This window comes from Oncorhynchus nerka, linkage group LG12 (assembly GCF_034236695.1).
Source record: "Oncorhynchus nerka isolate Pitt River linkage group LG12, Oner_Uvic_2.0, whole genome shotgun sequence".
NCBI lineage: Eukaryota > Metazoa > Chordata > Actinopteri > Salmoniformes > Salmonidae > Oncorhynchus > Oncorhynchus nerka.
In genome coordinates, this window is record NC_088407.1 from 27,039,653 (window position 1) to 27,064,523 (window position 24,871).

General features: G+C 43.1%; 1 protein-coding gene across 2 annotated transcripts in view; it reads left to right on the forward strand.

Annotated features, from left to right (window-relative positions):
• The window catches only part of LOC115138041 (nectin-4-like), a 29,829-nt gene extending 7,202 nt beyond the window's left edge, over nucleotides 1–22,627 (forward strand). The window contains exons 7-12 of one of the 2 annotated variants that reach the window (XM_029674432.2): nucleotides 13,711–13,862; nucleotides 14,128–14,287; nucleotides 14,399–14,474; nucleotides 14,868–14,930; nucleotides 15,282–15,461; nucleotides 15,770–22,627. In XM_029674432.2, the coding sequence (XP_029530292.1) occupies nucleotides 13,711–13,862; nucleotides 14,128–14,287; nucleotides 14,399–14,474; nucleotides 14,868–14,930; nucleotides 15,282–15,461; nucleotides 15,770–16,162 (1,024 nt within the window). In that variant the 3' untranslated portion in view covers nucleotides 16,163–22,627. Of the gene's footprint in view, nucleotides 1–13,710; nucleotides 13,863–14,127; nucleotides 14,288–14,398; nucleotides 14,475–14,867; nucleotides 14,931–15,281; nucleotides 15,462–15,718 lie in introns of both variants that reach the window. The other variant, XM_029674430.2, reaches the window with a different exon arrangement.
• Nucleotides 22,628–24,871: the final 2,244 nt, after the last annotated feature.

The following is a 24,871-nucleotide window of genomic DNA, read 5'->3' on the forward strand; positions in this document are numbered from 1 at the left end:
GCAATGACTTCAAGTGATTCCTTTAATCAACACGAATTTGACGATAGAGCATCAATTAGCTAGCAAAGAGGATTCAAAACAAAGACTTGGATTTAGTTAGCGTTAGAAGCTCAGCTACAGCAAATGCCAGCACCAAGAGGGCAGATGACAAATACGGTGCCTAGCTAAGTCAGTTATTTTTCCTGCAAGCCACCTAGCTAACTTTAGTTTATCTATTGAAACCCATATTGTGTATTGCTGGCTGACATTCTACTGTGTTACCAGTGGCATGTACTCATGGATGTCAAGGGAAACCAGGCTTCCCCAAAAAGTGACCTTCAATTCGCATGCGGCTGAATGTACAGTATCTCACTGGAGAAAAAATCTGAGCGAGCGAAACAGCGCCCCTATGTCTCTGTATTTGTAGCCCATCTATCTGATGCAGTCTGGTCCAAAAGAGTATGAAATTGTTGCTGCCCATAGCATTGAATGCAAGGGAAGCCAGCGAGTATTTGGCCTCCCTTGATCATTTTTTAAATAAAATAATAGTCAATCAGCATTGAGCTAAACTGAGTGAGCTCAACTCTGAATGGTCCTGGCGCACCAAAAAAAAGTGTAAAGGGAAGCCAGTTTGGATTTGGCTTCACTCCATTCACATCGAATCGAGAGCATACGTTATTGACAGAAACTCATTGTGTATCTCGTTGTGTTGTTTTCCTCTGGTGGCTAGCTAGCTAGCTAAAATTGGTCCTTTCCTAAATTAGCCTTGGATGGAGATAAGGATTTGGACTTGTGGTTTTACTTAATTCTCTGTACTGGCCAATGATTATAACAGCGATTCTGATCCAACCATAAAATAAAACATTGTGCCCCTGGCCTGAGAGGATAGAAGTTTAATATGTAGCTAAATGTAGAAGCCTAATGTTAACAATCTACTGCAAAGATAGCCTGCAGAGTTCTGTATTACTATCCAAGTCTGTACCCAAACAATTCGAGCTTCTACTTCTAAAAATTCACCTTTCCAGAAACAAGTCTCTCACTGTTGCCGCTTGCTATAGACCTCCCTCTGCCCCCAGCTGTGCCCTCGATACCATATGTGAATTGATTGCCCCCCATCTATCTTCTGAGCTCGTGCTACTAGGTGACCTAAACTGGGACATGCTTAACACCCCGGCCATCCTACAATCTAAGCTTGAGGCCCTCAATCTCACACAAATTATCAATGAACCTACCAGGTACAACCCCAAATCCGTAAACACGGGCACCCTCATAGATGTCGTCCTAACTAACTCGCCCTCCAAATACACCTCTGCCGTTTTCAATCAAGATCTCAGCGATCACTGCCTCATTGCCTGCATCCGTAATGAGTCTGCGACCAAACAACCACCCCTCATCACTGTCAAACGCTCCCTAAAACACTTCTGCGAGCAGGCCTTTCTAATCGACCTGGCCGTGGTATCCTGGAATGACATTGACCTCATCCCGTCAGTAGATGATGCCTGGCTATTCTTTAAAAGTGCCTTCCTCACCATCTTAAATAAGCATGCCCCACTCAAAACATTTAGAACTAGGAATAGATATACTCCTTGGTTCACTCCAGACCTGTCTGCCCTTGACCAGCACAAAAACATCCTGTGGCATTCTGCATTAGCATCGAATAGCCCCCGTGATATGCAACTTTTCAGGAAAGTTAGGAACAAATATACACAGGCAGTTAGAAAAGCTAAGGCTAGTTTTTTCAAACAGAAATTTGCATCCTATAGTACTAACTCTAAAAAGTTCTGGGACACTTTAAAGTCCATGGAGAATAAGCGCACCTCCTCCCAGCTGTCCACTGCTCTGAGGCTAGGAAACACTGTTACCACCGATAAATCCACTATAATTTGAGAATTTCATAAAGCATCTCTCTACGGCTGGCCATGCTTTCCACCTGGCTACCCCTACCCCGGTCAACTGCCCGGCACCCTCCACAGCAACTCGCTAAAGCCCCACCCTTTCTCCTTCACCCAAATCCAGATAGCTGATGTTCTGAAAGAGCTGCAAAATCTGAACCCATAGAAATCAGCCGGACTAGACAATCTGGACCCTCTCTTTCTAGAATTACCTGCTGAAATTGTTGCAACCCCTATTACTAGCCTGTTCAACCTCTCTTTCGGATCGTCTGAGATTCCCAAAGATTGGAAAGCTGCCGCGGTCATCCCCCTCTTCAAAGGGGGTGAAACTCTAGACCCAAACTGCTACAGACCTATATCTATCCTACCCTGTCATTCTAAGGTCTTCAAAAGCCACGTTAAACAGATTACCGACCATTTAGAATCCCACCGTACCTTCTCCGCTATGCAATCTGGTTTCAGAGCTGGTCATGGGTGCACCTCAGGGGCCTAAACGACATCATAACCATCATCGATAAGAGACATTACTGTGCAGCCCTATTCATCGACCTGGCCAAGGCTTTCGACTCTGTCAATCACCACATTCTTATTGGCAGACTCGACAGCCTTGGTTTCTCAAATGATTGCCTCGCCTGGTTTACCAACTACTTCTCTGATAGAGTTCAGTGTGTCAAATCGGAGGGCCTGTTGTCCGGACCTCTGGCAGTCTCTATGGGTGTGCCAAAGTGTTCAATTCTCTTTGGACATTGTGTTAACTAACCTCCAGACGAGCTTCAATGCCATACAACTCTCCTTCCGTGGCCTCCAACTGCTCTTAAACGCAAGTAAAGCTAAATGGATGCTATTCAATCGATCACTGCCCACACCTGCTCGCCCGTCTAGCATCACTACTCTGGATGGCTCTGACTTAGAATACGTGGACAACTACCAATACCTGGGTGTCTGGTTAGACTGTAAACTCTCCTTCCAGACTCACATTAAGCATCTCCAATCCAAAATTAAATCTAGAATCGGCTTCCTATTTCACAACAAAGCATCATTCACTCATGCTGCCAAACATACCCTCGTAAAACTGACCGTCCTACCGATCCTCGACTTCGGTGATGTCATCTATAAAATAGCCTCCAACACTCAACTCAACAAACTGGATGCCGTCTATCACAGTGCCATCCGTTTTGTCACCAAAGTCCCATACACTACCCCCCATTGCGACCTGTACGCTCTCGTTCGCGCCCGGGTATGGGCGAGGGGACGGTCTAAAGTTATACTGTTACATCTACTTGCACATTCATCTTCTGCACATCTACCATTCCTGTGTTTAATTGCTATATTGTAATTACTTTGCCACCATGGCCTATTTATTGCCTTAATTTACCTCATTTGCACTCACTGTATATAGCATTTTTGTTTTCTTTTGTTCTACTGTATTATTGACTGTATGTTGTGTTTATTCCATGTGTAACTCTGTGTTGTTGTATGTGTCAAATTGCTATGCTTTATCTTGGCCAGGTCGCAGTTGCAAATGAGAACTTAAAGATGAAATTTGAACTTAAAAGATGAAAAGATGAAATTTTAATTAAAAAACTAAAAAACAACTAGTTAACGTTGCCCATGAAAGGACGTTAGGCTAGCGAGCAAGCATTTTAGCCAGGTAGCCTAGGACAACAAAACATTTAAGCATGTACTGTATGACAGTGTGGTAGAATGTTTTGTCAACATGAAAGAGAGGAGGATGGCATTGGCATTTCTCTACAAGTAGTGTGAGTCAACATGTTTTTTGGTGTTGTTGCAAAGCACTCCCACGCACACAAATCAGAGCCATTGGACATCCACATTATATTTAGCTTACATTGATTGGACTAAATAGTTTTTGGTATTTTTTAGTTCGAACTGTATTGGACTAAGCAGAGGTGATTACATGACGTTGAAATGTTGAAGTTGAAATAGTGCTGGAACAGTGGAGGCAGCTCCTGTTTTCTTTGTGACTTGCGGTAACTCTCCGTGGTTCTAAATCAATGGTTGTTTAGTGGTCCGAAAATGACGGAAACATTAACTTGCTTGACCATGCTGTTATGTAACTGCTTGTTCCATGCAATATGCTTTGTAGAGGTTACTCTCTGGCTTTGTGATGAAACAAAGGTGTGGTTGAAATGATTCTGCCACTGTGTCTTCTTATTGTCTCAGCCTTAGGCCTATATATCACGGTGGCAAGGCACATGAACTGGTTATAGAGCAAACAATGCAATGGTAACAACATATAGGTTCTAATATGGCATTTTTTCCCCTGGCTCGTCTTCCACAGAGATTTTACCCACACACCACCACTGTGTGTTACAGTGGGGGGGAAATGTGATTATTTTTCTGTTTGCCAAACTAGTTAGGTAGCTAGCTAACTAAGCTAGCTAAACAACTACTGGTAGCCATATCTATGATTAAAAATAGAAAAGGTTTTACAATGAGATCTTTTGTATCTCAATTGTAAAACCTCTTCTCTTTTTAGTCTTAGATATGGCTAGCTACTAAACAGCAAGCTACAACCAGACACCTAAAGCTAGGCTTACCAGCAAATGTTAGCACATGACTGGAGTTCGCTAGATAGTTAGCCTGGCGCCAGCTAACTTATGCGCCATACCTCACATTTGTAACTTGTTACCAAACGTGTAACATCAGCAACTGTAAATAATTTTACTAGCTAGCTATGTAACATCATTGACGAGGGTTCACATTGGTTATGATTAACAACATTATAGGCATGATGCAAGATAGGATTCCAAACAGATGGAAATAACAAGTATTGCATATCCAGCGAGCTAGATAGCTAAGTTTACTACCAAACAGTGAGAGAAAAACAATAATACAACAATTCACTGTTGTAAATCTAAAATGGAAGCTGGTTTTACTATATTTGGTGTTGGAGAGCCAGTAAGAGGCACCATTTCCTCTGGTCTAAAAAAATATCCCAATGCCCAAGGGCAGTGATTGGGGACATTGCCCTGTGTAGGGTGCCATCTTTCAGATTGGACATTAAACGGGTGTCCTGACTCTCTGTGGTCACTAAAGATCCCATGGCACTTATCGTAAGAGTAGGAGTGTTAACTCCGGTGTCATGGCTAAATTCCCAATCTCGCCCTCATCCCATCACGGTCACCTAATCATCGTCTCATTCATCCCCCTCCTCTCCCCTGTAACTATTCCCCAAGTCGTTGCTGTAAATGAGAATGTGTTCTCAATCAACTCACCTGGTAAAATAAGGGTAAAGTGAAACAATTAAAATAATAATAATAATAACAATAATATTTGCCTGATAGACATGGGTGCAGGTAGATACTGTCTGCCTACCTACTTAAGCTCATTTGTATGATGGTTATGCCATATTTCTTTCTATTGGGCTAGGTGTTGTTGTACATGTAATCTCTGTGCCTGTGCACATGTATGCATGTTCAAATAGTCTACCCTCATGTTGATGTCATGCTGGCACGGTTCAACTGTTGTTAAAACTGTGCAATAGAGTCGGAGTCTCATAAAATGTCAATCTCTAGTTGCAAGGTGTAACAATCTGTCTCTAGACCTGAGACACACTGTACTATACTGTTCATACAATTTTACTTTTACCATACAACATTGTTGTTGAACACCCAGTTCTTGAGTTAACATGAAACAGTGTACACTCTCCTGTATTTTAGATTTGGACAAATAAACAAACATTCTTTGGATATATGAATGTCTAGCATCTGTTTGATGCTACAGAGCCCTGTACAGCTGATACAAATATATTCTATGAATCCATAAGGGCAGACACATTTAAAAGATTGATAGAAAATATAAATATTTATTTTATGTTGATTCTACATCAGGGCTCTCCAGCCCTGTTCCTGGAGAGCTACTGTCCTGTAAGGTTTACTCCAACCCTAATCTAGCACACCTGATTCTAAAAGAGATAAATGCTGTTTCAATCAGCTTAAAGGACTATAGCTGTGTTTACACAGGTAGCCCAATTCTGATATTTTTTCCCACTAATTGGTCTTAATCACATCAGATCTTTTTCAGAACTGATCTAATTGATCAAAACACCAAATTACTGAAAAAGTATCAGAGTTGGGCTGCCTTTGTAAACGCAGCTATAGTCCTTTAAGCTGATTAAAACAGCATCTATCTCAAGGCCATCAGACTGTTAAATAGTCATCACTAGCCAGCCCCGTCCAGTACCCTGCCCTGTACTTTAGTCATTGTCACAACCATCACCCGGTTACTCTACCATGCACCTTAGAGGCTGCTTCCCTATGTACATAGTCATCGAATACTGATCACTTTAATAATGGAACACTGGTCACTTTAAATAACGTTTACATACTGTCAAGGCCTATCCTTTTTAACTATTGATGTATATATACTATTCTTCAGATATACTACATTTTCTATCAATATACGGTCCATATTTTCTATACATCCCATCACACATACACACATGTACAGTTGAAGTCGGAAGTTTACATACACTTAGGTTAGAGTTATTAAAACTCGTTTTTCAACCACTCCACAAATTTCTTGTTAACAAACTATAGTTTTGGAAAGTCGGTTAGGACATCTACTTTGTGCACGACACAAGTAATTTTTCCAACAATTGTTTACAGATTATTTCATTTATAATTCACTGAATCACAATTCCAGTGGGTCAGAAGTTTACATACACTAAGTTGACTGTGCCTTTAAACAGCTTGGAAAATTGCAGAAAATTATGTCATGGCTTTAGAAGCTTCTGATAGACTAATTGACATCATTTGAGTCAATTGGAAGTGTACCTGTGAATGTATTTCAAGGCCTACCTTCAAACTCAGTGCCTCTTTGCTTGACATCATTGTAAAATCAAAAGAAATCAGCCAAGACCTCCACAAGTCTGCTTCATCCTGGGGAGCAATTTCCAAATGCCTGAAGGTACCACATTCATCTGTACAAACAATAGTACACAAGTATAAACACCATGGGACCACGCAGCTGTCATACCGCTCAGGAAGGAGACGTGCTGTCTCCTAGAGATGAACGTGCTTTGGCGCGAAAAGTGCAAATCAATCACAGAACAACAGCAAAGGACCTTGGGAAGATGCTGGAGGAAACGGGTACAAAAGTATCTATATCCACAGTAAAACGAGTCCTATATCAGCAAGGAAGAATCCACTGATCCAAAACCGCCATAAAAAAGCCAGACTACGGATTGCAACTGCACATGGGGACAAAGATCATACTTTTGGAGAAATGTCCTCTGGTCTGATGAAACAAAAACAGAACTGTTTGGCCATAATGACCATCGTTATGTTTGGATGAAAAAGGGGGAGGCTTGCAAGCCAAAGAACACCATCACAACTGTGAAGCACAGGGATGGCAGCATCATGTTGTGGGGGTGCTTTGCTGCAGGAGGGACTGGTGCACTTCACAAAATAGATGGCATCATGAGGTAGGAAAATTATGTGGATATATTGAAGCAACATCTGAAGACATCAGTCAGGAAGTAAAAGCTTGGTCGCAAATGGGTCTTCCAAATGGACAATGACCCCAAGCATACGTCCAAAGTTGTGGCAAAATGGCTTAAGGACAACAAAGTCAAGGCATTGGAGTGGCCATCACAAAGCCCTGACCTCAATCCTATAGAACATTTGAGGGCAGAACTGAAAAAGCATGTGCGATCAAGGACGCCTACAAACCTGACTCAGTTACACCAGCTCTGTCAGGTGGAAGGGGCCAATATTCACCCAATTTATTGTGGTAAGCTTGTGGAAGGCTACAAGAAATGTTTGACCCAAGTTAAACAATTTAAAGGCAATGCTACCAAATACTAACAGAGTGTATGTAAACTTCTGACCCACTGGGAATGTGATGAAAGAAATAAAAGCTGAAATAAATCATTCTCTACTATTATTCTGACATTTCACATTCTTAAAATAAACTGGTGATCCTAACTGACCTAAAACAGGGAATTTTTACTAGGATTAAATGTCAGGAATTGTGAAAAACTGAGTTTAAATGTACTTGGCTAAGGTGTATGTAAACTTCCGATTTCAACTGTACATACAGTTCATTCTGAAAGTATTCAGACCACTTTACTTTTTCCACATTTTGTTACGTGACAGCCTTATTTTAAAATTGATTATATGGTTTCCCCCCATCAATCTACACACAATACCCCATAATGACAAAGCAAAAACAGGTCTTTAGATTTTTTTTGCAAATATATGAAAAATACAAAACTGAAATATCACATTTACATAAGCATTCAGACCCTTTACTCAGCACTACATTTGACAGTGATTACAGAGTGTTATTGGTTATGATGCTATAAGCTTGGCACACCTGTATTTGGGGAGTTTCTCCCATTCTTCTCTGCAGATCTTTTTAAGCTCTTCTCAAGTTGGATGGGGAGTGTCGCTGCACAGCTATTTTCAGGTCTCTCCAGAGATGTTCCATTTGTTTCAAGTCTGAGCTCTGGCTGGACCACTCAAGGACATTTAGAGACTTGTCCCGAAGCCACTCCTGCATCGTCTTGGCTGTGTACTTAGAGTCATCGTTTTGTTGAAAGGTGAACCTTGCCCCTGTCTGAGATCCTGAACACTCTGCAGAATGCTGTGGTAGCCATGCTGGTTAAGTGTGCCTTGAATTCTAAACAAATCACTGACAGTGTCACCCAGCAAAGCACCCCCACACCATCATACCTCCTCCTCAATGCTTCATGGTGGGAACCACACATGCGGAGATCATCCGTTCACCAACTCTGCATCTCACAAAGACACGACGGTTGGAACCAAAAATCTCAAATTTGGACTCATCAGACCAAAGGACAGATTTACACAGGTCTAATGTCCATTGCGCGTGTTTCTAGGCCCAAGCAAGTCTCTTCTTCTTATTGGTGTCCTTTAGTAGTTGTTACTTTGCAGCAATTGGACCATGGAGGTCTGATTAACAGTCTCCTCTGAACAGTTGATGTAGAGATGTGTCTGCTACTTGAACTCTGTGAAGCATTTATGTGGACTGCAATCTGAGGTGCAGTTAATTGTTGAATTCTGAGGCTGGTAACTCTAATGAACTTATCCTCTGCAGCAGAGGTAACTCTGGGTCTTCCTTTCCTGTGGTGGTCCTCATGAGAGACAGTTTCATCATATCACTTGATAGTTTTTGCAACTGCACTTGAAAACATGTTTAAAGTTCTTGAAATGTTCCGTATTGACTGACCTTCATGTCTTAAAGTAATGGACTGTCATTTCTCTTTGCTTATTTGAGCTGTTCTTGCAATAATATGGACATGGTCTTAGCCATATTTGCCCTATTTGGGCTATCTTCTGTATACCACCCTGACCTTGTCACAACACAACTGATTGGCTCAAACGCATAAAGGAAAGAAATTCCACAAATGAACTTTTAACAAGGCACACCTGTTAATTGAAATGCATTCCAGGTGACTACCTCATGAAGCTGGTTGAGAGAAAGCCAAGAGATCAACAGGTTTGTGGCACCTTAATGGGGAGGACGGGCTCGTGGTAATGGCTGGAGCGGAATTAGTGGAGTTGTATCAAATACATCAAACACATGGTTTGATGGCATTCCATTTACTCCGTTCCAGCCATTATTATGAGCTGTCCTCCCCTCAGCAGGCTCCACTGATATACTCTGGACTCCGACATTGCTCATCCTAATATTTCAATATTTCTTAATTCCATACTTTTACTTTTTAGATTTGCGTGTATTGTTGTTAGATATTACTGCACTGTTGGAGCTAGGAACACAAGAATTTCACTACACCCGCAGTAACATCTGCTAAATATGTGTATGCGACCAATGCAATTTTATTTTATTTATCAGGCTTTGGTACACTGGCAATGGTTGGCTTGGGAAGCTAAGACTCTTTGTGCTTATTGCGATGGGCCTGACCTGTCTGCGGTGAACGGCCAGCTGGATAAGACTCTGCCAAAAGTGGTGTAGGGCTTCTTAACCACCAAATGTTTGGTCTTCTTGTAGAAGATTTGCTGGTACTGCACATCTCCTGGAAAGATATGGTTGTGGTCTTAGCATTTTACACTTTTTGTGGAAGGGACATAGGGCAACACGCCTTTGTTGGTAAAGGTATCAACCGAATGGGACCGGCTAGCGTATTGCTTAATGAGGGGACATTGGGAGCTGCTTCTGAGAGAAAAGATAAATCAATAAAGTGAATGGGTTGGGTGGCTAAAGATGTGAAAAGTCTTAGGAAGGCAGTGCGTACACAGTATGAATTGTTGTGTATGGGAGATTGAGGTGCCATTTCTCCTCAATCGCTCTCATACACAACAATACATGTACTGTCTAAGCACAACCAAAAACCCCTTACGCATCTCAAAGTGCTGTCTGTATACCTCCCCCAGTCCATTGACAGATCATCCTTGTCAACAGAAGCCCTTTGGAGGGGAATTTTGTGGATTGTCTTTGTATTATGTTTTGAGAATCTGCAGAGAGAATAATGAGGTGATTGTGTCACTACTGTTGTAGTCTTGATTTTATATCTTTCAGTGTCCCTTGCTGGTTTCTGTCCCACAATCTTGCTGTGCTCCATAACTGCAAGGTGTGTTCCGTTCCTCATGCTTGTGTACCCAAAATGCCTCCACCTTGGGGTATTTTTCAGCAGGGCACTGTGAAATGACTCCAGATAACCTGAGTTTTACAAAAAGAAACGGTAAAAAGGGAAGAGGTGTAGACTAAATTGATTACATGGTCTGGAAGGTATTCTGTGGTCCTCATGCTACCTCTAACCACCTGTAACCCCACAAAACACTACCCAATTCATGTTTATACCATGCTTACTGGAAATGTAGCTATTTTAGACATCAGCTTGGAAATATTTTTGTCAATTTACTTTCACCTTGTGCAGAGCTAGGGTTTGGAAGCACATCTTGGTGGAATGAGATTCTGCACCACAGGAGTTTGGTGGCAACTTAATTGGGGAGGATAGGCTTGTGGCAATGACTGAAGCAGAATTTTTGGAATGGTATCAAATACTTCAAACACATGGTTTGATGCAATTCCATTTGCTATGTTTCAGCCATTATTATGAGCCGTCCTCCCCTCAGCAGCCTCCACTACAAGTACCACCTACAAGAAAATACACAACAATAAACAATTTAACCACTACACTTAATTGCATTGATCTCTATTAGACTGGCTAGCTATGCATACCTAACATGGACCTTCCAATACTGTCAGCTTGCTGTTATCTAACTAGCGTCACAAAATTAACAGCAAGATTGCTAGCCAGCTGAGACTGGCTGAGAACCAACTAACCAACCAAAGATTTATACAGATTCATCATTGCCACCAACAGTTAGCCGTATGGACAATTCTATTTTTAGTAACGGAGTGTTTTCCAGACAAGGGTGGAATAAATGGCTACCAAATTGAGATACTTTATTTGGTAACATTAGCTATCTTACGTCAGCTAACGTCAGTCAAAGATAGAACAAATAAACAAACATGTTTGCTCTGCTGAAGGTAGTTAAGTTACCAGTCCAGCAGTGACCACCATGGCATAGGCGAAATTGATTGACCGTGTGTATACTGAAAGATACTGTAGATAGCTATATGATTTAGCTGATTGGCTTTCAGAGTTCAATACAGGACTGCAATGTTAGCTAGCTAACTTATCCAGCTAGGCTAGCTAACGTTAGGTCACCTCTAATTGAGAATCTTCTGTTTTGTTGTGAAGGGGGGAAAAATGGATGGTAATCGCATCACTTCTCAGCTGTCGTCGAAATGGATTCCCCTTCAGTTCAGCCTGAAAATCCCTGATAATCTATAGGTCACCGCACCATTCTTGATAGCCGCAGAATCAGGGTGAGTCTTGTAGGTAGAATGGTGAAATATGATGCTTGTTTGTCATTAGGACAGCCAGGCATAGAACATCACACGGCCATGAGGACAAACAGTGAAAAATAAACGTTTTCTAAAAAAAAAATCTTGCCTAAAGAAGTTCTGAGATTACTGTGTGTTGGTCGTTCGAAGTTTACAACACCATTATTCAAGTGTTTGTGCACGTCTCCTCTACCTAGCGTGCGGTATCAGTATCCACTATGAATTCCGGAGTTTGAGGTTCACTATGAGCAGACCAATACACAGGGAGTCGAAACTTCCAGATTCTACCAGTGAAATGAAAATGTGCTAGTTCTAGCTTGTAGTTTGGATAAATGTGATGTTGATGATATAGTAATGACTATATGCCAGGGTGAAATACCCCTTCAATAGTTGCCAAAGTTCCCGGAGCATGTAGTACAGTGGAGGCTACTGAGGGGAGGACGGCTCATAATAACGGCTGGAATGGATGGCAATCAAACAATGTGTTGGATGTATTTGACCATTCCACTGAGTCCGCTCAAGCCATTAACACGATCCCCGCCCTCCCCAATTAAGGTGCCACCAACCTCCTGTGAGGTTTTTAAATAAAGGTTAGATAAATAGTAATACACTTTTGGTTCAGGGACAGTTCAAATGGAACATCTATCTCAGATATATTGTCATTCACGGTGATGATTGCCGACAGTGCTAAAGTAATCCAATGAAGGCAGAGAGAGCTGACTGAAGTTCTTGTGGTTTTTCACTTGAGTAATTTTTCTGGCAGCGTTTGGAAGACATCCTGCTGTTAGGTGGATTAAACCATTCTCTGGGTGTGGTAGAGGGTGGAGGTAAAACGAACCATCTATTGAAAATTAATAATTCTTAATAAAATTACAGATAGGCCTTTAGGGAAATTGTCTCATGTGTGTCAGGCTGTATGTCTGGTTAGATTTATAGAAGTTATGATTGAGTATGATTAATTATGTTTTCTATATTTTTATATGTGTGGTTTACTAGATCGTGTGAGAAATTTGTCACCAAGTCTAAAGCTGTTAGTCACATGAACACACCTACAGTAAGGTGTGTTTGCGTGTGAGTAACAGATATATACCACACACACGAAAGTACAAAGACACAAGACACCCCCCCCACACACACACTGACTCACTTCTATCTCACACTTTTATACTTAAGACCCAGATCTCTTCTTTTACATTCAATCTCTCCTTACTTGATCACAAACTTTCGTACTCATCCTAACACACACACACACACCCGTTGCAGTGGGCAAACCAGTTTCCTTCTTTGTACTTGTCAATGCAAAGCAGCAGCAGAAGTAATAACCCTGCTGTCATAGTGTCGTGTTGCAGCTTGTGCAAGGGCAGACAGAGGAGACAGTTTCACAAGAAGGGGGGGGTAAAGGGAAGAGTGTGGGCCACGAAAAGGAGGGATGAAAGACAAGGAACTGGGGAAGGGGAAGAAGGAGTGGGGAGGTATGGGGGTAAGGAATTGGATTTGTTTGGAACATAATCATGCTGTGTGATCTATATCTATATGCAAAACTGTACGGTTCCTGTTTCTGGTTCCTCCTGCTCAAATGGGGGTATGTTCAAAAGGTCCAAAACACAGCTCAAAGCTAGAGTAGTGGTCAGAAATAAGCCATTTTAATGAATTTGTTGCGCCCACAAATTCTGAGTCATGTTTTTCTTTATATCACTGTAGTGGTCCTTTCAGGGAAGTGTGGTTGGTGATCCATAGTCAATATTATTTTGGGCTGTGTTGCTATGATATTCAGGTTAGTGTTGTTGTTTTGAATGTGATGGTTTGTGTGTTACTGATGGGTGTGTTAAAGGGGTGCATTCAGGTTCAATTAAGTACCTTGTGGTGTTGTTGGGTGTTTATAGAGTTATGGCATTCAGACCATTATTGTAAGATACAAACTGTACTGTTCTGTTAAACCCAATGTTAAGTGCTATAGTATTTCTGTTATGTGCAGAAAGGGCGGAGACTTACCAGAGGGCGTGACCACAGGGAATGGATCCTTGCTGTTTAATCGGCCCCTCGTCCTGACGGATGCTGGCATCTACCAATGTGTGGCCATGAACTCTGTGGGGGCGGATAACGCAGAGGTGGAGATCACTGTGACAGGTAGGTTGGGCTATCACTCATGTTAGAGAGCGATATCGAATGAGTAATAATTGTCTTACTTTAGTCCTGGATATATATGTTGTATTTTATTTTTCATTTATTTTTGTATCCTGAAACAAAATTCTGTAAAATACCTTTGTTCTGTTAAACAAAGAAGTTTAGCTAACAAAGCCAGTTTATACAATCACACACACATTTTCAAAATGATGTGTATTTCTGTATCTCTTTGAATATGACATCACTTCCGATTGTCCTTCTCCCTCAGAGTTGCCTCAGAAGCAGGCGTCGTTCGACAGTCTCCTGATGGTAATAGTGGGAGGAGTGGCCGGAGTACTGCTTCTAGTCATGATCATCATAGTCATCTCTGTGACCCGTCACCACAAACGCAAGAACAAGAAACTGTCGAGGGAACTCACTGTGAAGAAGTATGTTTTCAAACTTTACAGTAACTCCCCTAAAATCGTTATAGAATCTTAAGGATAAATGTTACGCCGAAACAGTAATTCCGAATATTTTACAATGCCTCTGTCTCTCAGGGAGGAGATCAGTACTCTCTCCAGACAGGCATCTTTCAGGAAAATGAACTCAGTCAGTATGGACACTAGAGGACAGGTAGGATATTAAATCACCATATTTTACAGTATGTGGCAGTGGAGGCTGGTGGGAGGAGCTATAGGAGGATGGGCTCATTATAATGGCTGGAATTAAATAAATGGAACGGAGTCAAACATATGGTTTTCATGTCTGATACCGTTCTATTTATTCCATTCCAGCCATTACAATGAGCCCGTCCTCCTATAGCTCCTCCAACTAGCCTCCACTGGTCTGTGGTCTAGGCATGCTGTCATTCTATAAATAAATACTAGCACTTCCATGAGCATTATCTATTTGCTTGAAGTTAATATGGTCATTTTTTTCTCTCTCTCCCTCACTCTATGTCCCTGTCTCATTCTCTCCCCCCTCCCTCTCTCCCTTCCCTCTCTTTCTTATCCCCTGTTCTTTTAGACAGAGGAGGATATCCCTCTCAGAGTGGAGGGGACACTGCGGACCAGTCTGTCCTCCGTAGTGGTCAGTCTCCATTTCACTCTTTCTCTGCATGTGAGGGAGACCTCCGATTTAGCCTCCAGATGCATGGCCGCTAAGTTCTGAGCTGCGCAGGGCAGGCAAATCTCATTCTAATTTTAACATTTATATAATTCAATTAAATGCTAGGAGCTTCTTTTCTTTAAATAACATTTATATGTGAAAAGAAAAGTAGTGCATACTGTATATTAATTATACTTTATTAAGTTATTAAGACTTCATGCTTTCCCTCCATCTTCTTTTCTGGGACTCCTGCTTCGGAAGCCATCTTAAATCAGACTCTTCAGTGCATAATGTGTTTAAAGTGATCTTTTTCTCCCTTTCCTTCACACACAGGAGCAAGGGCGCATTAGGGAGAGTCGATCTACTCTGGTAGGGAGCGGGGGGCTAGACTACCTGGGTCGACCTGTTCTGTACAATTCTTCACGAAGAGGGAGGGAGAGCAGAGCCATGGACAGAGAGGAGGAGAACAGACTTAGGGTGGAGTCAAATGAGCAGAACAGCACCATGTCTTTGGTAAGTGTGTGTGTGTGTGTGTGTGTGTGGGGGGGGGGGGGGGCAAAATTCAGTGAAATTGTTATAAATTCGCTGTTCTTTCAGAATTTCTGGTGCAACGCTAGACATGAGGCATCACAAATTACATACTCAATTTCTTGTAAACCTTTTGAACTCATAGGTTTAGTAGAGATTGCTAGAGATACTCAAATGATCTATAGTTATGGATGAGTCGTATTTTCCTTTATCTAACCACATATTTACCACTTGTCTCACAGTCAAACCATCTCCACCCCCCTCTCCAACCCTCTCCCTTCCCCATGGAACAGTCCGTCGAGCTGCTGAGGTCCCTGACCGGCAGTGCCATCATCCCAATGGAGTGGGGTTTACATATACGACAGGGGCCCGGTAGCAGGAACACCCACTCCCCTCTCAGTTGCAACAATCCTCCCATCACAGACGACGAAGATGAGGATGAAGGTGTGGAGGGGGAGTGGGAAACGTGCCCCAGGGTGAGTCCGTTGGATCAGGGGAGGTCAGAAGACCAGGACAGCAAGACCAACAGTTCTCAGATCTCAGAAGTAGAATGTGGACTCAACCCTCACTTCCAGCAGAACAATGGAACATTGAGACCCAAACCGCTCCCCAAATACCAGCCCAATGGCATCCTCCTCACCTCATCACCACACGCCTCCTTCATCCACAAGGCCCAGATTGTATAGGGCGGTGGTGCTGGCTAAGGGCCCGATGACATATTATACGATGAGGCACACTTTGCTACACAACACCACTCTAACAGTGCTTTGTATGTGATTGGTTGTGACTGTTTGGGATACAAGGTCGTTGGTGGCATACCTCGGTGGCAGCCAGTTTACCTACTTTTCACTTCTGAAATATACCTCCACCTTCGCCTCAAGCGCTCAGACATTTATGATCAGCAAGTAAAGCTTCTTTCAAGAAAGACTCCTTGGCGTAGAGATACAAATAAGTAACACATACATATCACAGGGGAGAAGCTGGACACGTGTGAGGTCAAATTAAAAGCACATGAATGTCAGGTTGGACATAGACAGACAAAAGTAGTCTTTGTATCACAGCAATAATAATCCCTCCAGGCCCAGGAAGCATCAAACTGAGAGGAACTAAAAGACTGCCGTGCTTTATTATTGTAAAGCTTTTTTGCTACAACGACTTGGTGACAGGACTAAGGTGCAAGATTAGAATATCAACTACGCACCAATAGAGCCTGCCTAGTGGAATCCATGTTGGCGAACTTCCACCCTCCTTCCTTCTAGATGAGGATACATCCCGTAGTGTTCTGTTCACCCTAAGACGGAGTCCATCTTTTTGACTTGACGTGTGGCAGGAGTTTATCTGGAGAATACCCCTCCTTGCCATGAAACGTGGGTGTGCACAAACTTTGAACTCGCTGTAGTCTAAGATGTCAAAAGCTGAAGACTGCATTTTAGACAAGAGGTTCAAAAAAAGCATCTGACACCTGAGCACAGTGAGAGCCTATGTGTAAATGTACTAGAAGTGGGAAAAAGTATTGTTCTTCTATTTTCTTACGCCACAGACAAGATAACTGCAATATGCCTTTGTTTGTATGAATACAGTAAAAATAGCCTTTGCTTTGTAGGCCAAAATAGTATTATGTTTGAATCTACTGTATTATAATGACTTGAGTGCGGCCAAAATGACACTTTATTCCCTACATAATGCACTACTTTTGACCAGAGCCCTATGAGCCCTGGGCAAAAGTAGTGCACTAGATAGGGAATAGGATGTAATTTCATGCTGTACATAAGTGTTTCTTTCATGCCATGTTCCTGGGAAAATCTTACTGTATTTCACACGTTTGTACACATTTACTTGTAATTCAGTGGAGGCTGGAGGGAGGAGCTATAGGAGGATGGGTTCATTGTAATGGCTGGAATGGTATAGATGGAACGGAGTCAAACATGTGGTTTCCATATGTGCGATGTGTTTCATACCGTTCCATCATTCCTTTTCAGCCATTACAATGAGCCAGTCCTCCTATAGCTCCTCCCATCAGCCTCCACTGCTGTAATTGTATTTTATGCACAGGCTTCCATGTATGAAACGTTGGACTCACACACACATTCTTCTTTAGGAGAGCAGTGGTATCATTCCGTGGTTTTTAACTCTTTTCCTTTGTATAATACTGTAACGCTATCTCTAAGTGAATGTATTACCTACATGCACTGAGTGTACAAAACATTATGAACACCTGCTCTTTCCATGACATAGACTGACAAGGTGAATCCAGGTGAAAGCTGTGATCCCTTATTGATGTCACTTGTTAATCCACTTCAATCATTGTAGATGAAGGGGAGGAGACAGGTTAAAGAAGTATTTTTAAGCCTTGAGACAATTGAGACATGGATTGTGTTTATGTGCCATTCAGAGGGTGAATGGACAAGACAAAAGATTTAAGTGCCTTTAAACTGGGTATGGTAGTAGGTGCCAATGCGTACCGGTTTGTGTTAAGAACTGCAATGCGGCTGGGTTTTTCACGCTCAACAGTTTTCAATGTAAGTAGTCCGGGTGGCCATTTAATTAACTGTTCAGAAGTCTTATGGATTGGGGGTAGAAGCTGTTAAAGAGCCTTTTTGTCCTAGACTTGGCGTTCTGGTACCACTTGCCGTGCGGTAGCAGAGAGAACAGTCTATGATTTGGGTGACTGGAGTCTTTGACAATTTTTGGGCCTTATTTATGTACTGGACCGTACGCACTACCCTCTGTAGCGCCTTACGGTCAGATGCCAAGCAGTTGCCATACCAGTTGGTGATGCAACCGGTCAGGATGCAACCGGTCACTTTTCGAGGATCTGGGGACCAATGACAAATCTTTTCAGTCTCCTGAGGGAGAAAAGGTGCCGTCGTGCTCCACTTCACAACTGTCTTGGTGTGTTTGGACCATGATAGCCTTTCAAAGCACCTCATGGCTACGGACGTGAGTGCTACGGGTCCGTAGTCATTTAGGCAAGTTGCCTTCGTGTTCTTGGGCACAGGGACTATGGTGGTCTGCTTGAAACATGTTGATATTACAGACTCAATCAGAGACATGTTGAAAATGTCAGTGAAGACACCTGCCAGTTGGTCAGCACATGCACGGAGCACACGTCATGGTAAACCGTCTGGCCCCGCAGCCTTGTGTATGTTGACCTGTCTAAAGGTCTTATTCACGTCGGCTACGGAGAGTGTGATCACACAGTCGTCCGGAACAGCTGATGCTCTCATGCATGCCTCAGTGTTGCTTGCCTCGAAGCAAGCATAGAAGTGATTTAGCTCGTCTGGTAGGCTTGTGTCACTGGGCAGCTCGTGACTGTGCTTCCCTTTGTAGTCTGTAATAGTTTGCAAGCCCTGCCACATAAGAAGAGTGTCAGAGTTTTGAGGGAGCCTGCAATTTGCATGCTAACTGCAGGAATGTTCACCAGAGTTGTTGCCAGAGAATTGACTTAATTTCTCTACCATAAGCCGCCTCCAATGTTGTTTTAGAGAATTTGGCAGTACGTCCAACTGACCTCACAACTGCAGACCACGTGTATGGCGTTGTGTGGGCGAGCGGTTCCCCATGGTGGCAGGAGGGTTATGGTATGGACAGCCCAAAATCCTGAGGCCCATTGTGTCATTCATCCACCGCCATCACCTCATGTTTCAGCATGATAACGCACGGCCTCATGTCGCAAGGATCTGGACACAATTCCTGGAAGCTGAAATGTCCCAGTTCTTCCACGGCCTGCATACTCACCAGAAATGTCACCCATGTATGACAGCGTGTTCCAGTTTCTGCCAATATACAGCAACTTCGCACATTGAAGAGGAGTGGGAAAACATTCTACAGGACACAATCAACAGCCCGATCAACTAAATGCGATGGAGATGTGTCATGCTGCAGAAAGCAAATGGTGGTCACACTCACACCAGATACTGACTGCTTTTCTTATCCACACCCCTATCATATCTGTATTCCTAGTCATGTGAAATCCATAGATTAGGGCCTAATTTATTTATTTCAATTGACTGATTTCCTTATATGAACTGTAACTCAGAAAAATATTTGAAACTGTTGCATGTTGCGTTTATTTTTGTTTTTATATTTTTGTTTATATCAACCCGGGTATTTTTTTTACATGACAGACATTATCAATCAAATGTATTTATAAAGCCCTTACATCAGCTGATGTCACAAAGTGCTGTACAGAAACCCAGCCTAAAACCCCAAACAGCAAGCAATGCAGGTGAAGAAGCATGGTGGCAAGGAAAAGAGCCTAGGAAGAAACCTAGAGGAACCAGGTTATGAGGGGTGGCCAGTCCTCTTTTTGGCTGTGCCGGGTGGAGATTATAACAGAACATGGCCAAGATGTTCAAATGTTCATAGATGACCAGCAGGGTCAAATAATAATAATCACAGTGGTTGTCGAGGGTGCAACAGGTCAGCACTTCAGGAGTAAATGTCAGTTGGCTTTTCATAGCCGATCATTTAGAGTATCTCTACCGCTCCAGCTGTTTCTAGAGAGATAAAAACAGCAGGTCTGGGACAGGTAGCACGTCCGGTGAACAGGTCAGGGTTCCAAAGCCGCAGGCAGAACAGTTTAAACTGGAGCAGCGGCACAACCAGGTGGACTGGGGACAGCAAGGAGTCATCAGGCGAGGTAGTCCTGAGGCATCGTCCTAGGGCTCAGGTCCTCTGTGTGTGTGTGTGTGTGTGTGTGAGTGCGAGAATACTTAAATTCACACAGGACACCGGAGAAGACAGGAGAAATACTCCAGATGTAACAGACTAACCCTAGCCCCCCGACACAAACTACTGCAACATAAATACTGGATGCTAAGACAGGAGGGGTCGGGAGACACTGTGGCCCCGTTGGACGATATCCCTGGACAGGACCAAACAGGAAGGATATAACCCCACCCACTTTGCCAAAGCACAGCCCCCACAGCACTAGAGGGATATCTCCAACCACCAACTTACCATCCTGAGACAAGGCCGAGTATAGCCCACGAAGATTTCCCCCACGGCACAACCCAGGGAGGGTGCAAACCCGGACTGGAATATCACGTCAGTGACTCAACCCACTCAAGTGACGCACCCCTCCTAGGGACGGCATGGAAGAGCACCAGTAAGCCAGTGACTCAGCCCCTGTAATAGGGTTTGAGGCAGAGAATCCAGGTTGAGAGAGGGGAACCAGCCAGGCAGAGACAGCAAGGGCTGTTCGTTGCTCCAGTGCCTTTCCGTTCACCTTCACACTCCTGGGCCAGACTGCACTCAATCATAGGTCCTACTGAAGAGATGAGTCTTCAATAAAGACATTACCGTTGTTGATAAGCCATCTGTCATCAGGCAGTAACTCGGGTCAAGCTAATTTTAGGTTGTCACTTGTTACCACAGCCACAAAGTCATGAAGCCAGTTACTCAATTTCCCTTCTTTTTTAAAATCAGATGTAATATTTAACCCTAACCACACTGCTAACCTTATGCCTAACCCTAACCTTCAATTAAGACTTAAAAGCACATTTTTGTTTTCATTAATTTTTATAAGTGGACTGGAGGCAGAGTATGAAAGGGATAACGAATCCAGTTGTTTGTGTCATCCGTTTTGGGAAAGTACCTGCGTAATTGCACACCCAGCTCACTCCGGTGCTTCACTTTATCACATTTGACATTGTCCGTAAGGTTGAGTTCATTTGCACACAAAAGAAATCATACAATGATGGAAAGACATGTGTGTTGTCCTTGTTAATGCAGACAGAAAAGAGCTTCAACTTCTTAATCATAGCCTCAATTTTGACCCGCACATTGAATATAGTTGTGGAGAGTCCCTGTAATCCTAGATTCAGATCATTCAAGTGAGAAAAAACATCACCCAGATAGGCCAGTCGTGTGAGAAACGTGTCATCATTCAACCGGTCCGACAAGTGAAAATTATGGTCAGTAACAAAAACTTTAAGCTAGTCTATCAATTAAAAAAAAAAAACGTATACTTTGCCCCTTGATAACCTGCGCACTTCTGTATGTTGTAAAAAGCGTTACATAGTCGCTGCCCATATCATTGCATAACGCAGAAAATACACGAGAGTTCAGGGGCCTTGCTTGAACAAAGTCTAACTTTTTCACTGTAGTGTCCAAAACGTCTTTCAACAATGGGCATTCCCTTGGCAGCAAGAGCCTCTTGGTGGATGCTGCAGTGTACCCAAGTGGCATCGGGAGCAACTGCTTGCACATGCGTTACCACTCCACTATGTCTCTCTGTCATGGCTTTTGCGCCATCAGTACAGATACCAACACATCTTGACCATCAAAGTCCATTTGATGTCACAAAGCTGTCCAGCAGTTCAAAAATATCCTCTCATGTTTTCCTTGTTTCCAGTGTTTTGTAGAAAAGGATGTCTTCCTTAATTGATTCCCGATAAACGTAACGGACATATACCAGGAGCTGTACCAGGCCCACCACGTCTGTTGACTCATCCAGCTGTAACGCATATAATTCACTGGCTTATATGCGAAGCAGTAATTGTTTCAAAACATCTCATGCCATGTCACTGATGCTCAAGAAACAGTGTTGTTTGATGAAGGCTTTATCTGTAGTTCTTTTGGCCTTTTCCCCCAGCCATAACCGCAGCAGCAGGAAGAATTAAATCCTCACAATAGTATGGGGCTTGCCTGTCCTAGCCACTCAGTGGCTCACCATATAAGACACTTCTAGCCCCTTCTTATTAATAGCATCTGTTGCTTTTATACATGTCTTACTACTCGAAAGTAATCTTTATTCTCACTCAAAAAACTCCTGTGGCTTATTTTTCAAATTGTCATGTTTTGTTTCTAAATGCCTGCACAAGAGTGAAGGATTCCCGTCAGAGAGTAACGGTTAATGTGATTGGATGTTAATTATTTGACTAGGCTACCTGTACTTGACATTGTGTTGTTATTTCGCTGACCACTAGATGGTTTAATTTTTATTTTTGGCAGTGAAACTAAGCTACTCAGGCAAGAAAAAAACCTCCCAAATGTATAGCCCAAACCAAACCCAAATGTATAGCCCTGTTGGAAAATATAAATCTTCTGTTTGTTTATATATATATAGGACCTTATCTTTCAAAGAAAATGTGTAAAAATCCAAATAATTTCACAGATCTTCATTATAAAAGGGGTTAAACACTGTTTCCCATGCTTGTTCAATGAACCATAAGCAATTAATGAACATGCACCTGTGGAGCGGTCGTTAAGACACTAACAGCTTACAGATGGTAGGCAATTGAGGTCACAGTTATGAAAACGTAGGACACTAAGAGGCCACTGACTCTGAAAAACACCAAAAGAAAGATGCCCAGGGTTCCTGCTCATCTGCGTGAACGTGCCTTAGGCAAGCTGCAAGGAGGCATGAGGACTGCAGATGTGGCCAGGGCAATAAATTGTCATGTCCGTACTATGAGACGCCTAAGACAGCGCTTACAGGGAGACAGGACGGACAGATAATTGTCCTCGCAGTGGCAGACCACGTGGAACACCTGCACAGGATCGGTACATCCGAACATCACATCTGCGGGACAGGTACAGGATGGCAACAACAACTGCCCGAGTTACAACAGGAACGCACAATCCCTCCATCAGTGCTCAGACTGTCCTCAATAGGCTGAGAGAGGCTGGACTGAGGGCTTGTAGGCGTGTTGTAAGGCAGGTCCTCACCAGACATCATCGGCAACAACGTCGCCAGACCAGACAGGACTGGCAAACAGTGCTCTTCACGGACGAGTCGCGGTTTTGTCTAACAAGGGGTGATGTCGGATTCGCATTTATCGTCGAAGGAATGAGCGTTACACCGAGGCCTGTACTCTGGAGCGGGATCGATTTGGAGGTGGAGGGTCCATCATGGTCTGGGGCGGTGTGTCATTGCATCATCGGACTGAGCTCGTTGTCATTGCAGGCAATCTCAACGCTGTGCGTTACAGGGAAAACATCCCCCTCCCTCATGTGATACCCTTCCTGCAGGCTCATCCTGACATGACCCTCCAGCATGACAATGCCACCAGCCATACTGCTCGTTCTGTGCGTGACTTCCTGCAAGACAGTAATGTCAGTGTTCTGCCATGGCCAGCGAAGAGCCCGGACCTGAATCCCATTGAGCACGTCTGGGACCTGTTGGATCGGAGGGTGAGGGCTAGGGTCATTACCCCCAGAAATGTCCAGGAACTTGCGGATGCCTTGGTGGAAGAGTGGGGTAACATCTCACAGCAAGAACTGGCAAATCTGCTGCAGTCCATGAGGAGGAGATGCACTGCAGTACTTAATGCAACTGGTGGTTACCTCTGATTTTGACCCCACCTTTGTTCAGGGACACATTATTCCATTTGTTAGTCACATGTCTGTGGAACTTGTTCAGTTTATGTCTCAGTTGTTGAATCTTGTTATGTTCATAAAAATATTTCCACATTTGCTTAAAATAAACACAGTGGACAGTGATAGGAGTTTATATATATTTTTAAAATGTGAATCACATTTTTATTTGGCATACCCCTGACGGCATTACGCGTACATACTCCAGTTTGGGAATACCTGCCTTAGACAATACAGAATACACTTGTATTAGCTACTAATTAACATGCAAATCTGATTTGTAGACTAGCATCAGTTAGCCTGTAACGAGCTATTCAGCCTCGCTAGCATTATCAAATTATAACTTTACCCGGGGCTCCCGAGTGGCACAGCGGTCTAAGGCACTGCATCTCAGTGGTAGAGGTGTCATTACAGACCCTGGTTCGATTCGAGGCTGTATCACAACCAGCCGTGATTGGGTGTCCCATAGGGCAGCACGCAATTGGCCCAGCGTCGTCCGGGTTATGGTTTGGCCGGGGTAGGCCGTCATTGTAAATAAGAATTTGTTCTTAACTGGACTACCCTGGTTAAATAAAGGTAAAACAATTCAAATAACCAGCAGTATCTAGACAATTCACAAACTTATATGAGCTATGCCCTAACTTGTAATGAGGTAGCTACATAGCTACGCTAATGCTAGCTAAAACGTTAGCTAGCCTGCCTCACTTCATCAAAAGTTAGCTACCTTGTGGTTACCAGAAAGGTCTTTCCAGTATCACCCCACTGGTAGTTGCACACCTGAGCCCATGTTGTCAACAAGGCATTATGGTGCATCATCCAGAAACATACAACATATATTTTCCATAGTTGCGAGAAGTAGGGGTTCTGAGGGTACTACAGCTCACCTGAAAAAAAAAAATCAGAATACATTTTTTTTAAATTTTCATGAAGGAACCAGTGGGATGCTCGAGGGGGGTGTGGAGGAACGCCCCCAATCAAGGGCTGCCGTTGCACACTATTGTTTTCAAAGGGATTAGTTGCTTTTTAGGGGCAGTTGCTCTTTAATAAGGATTAAGGCCTGCAGTCTGAACAAG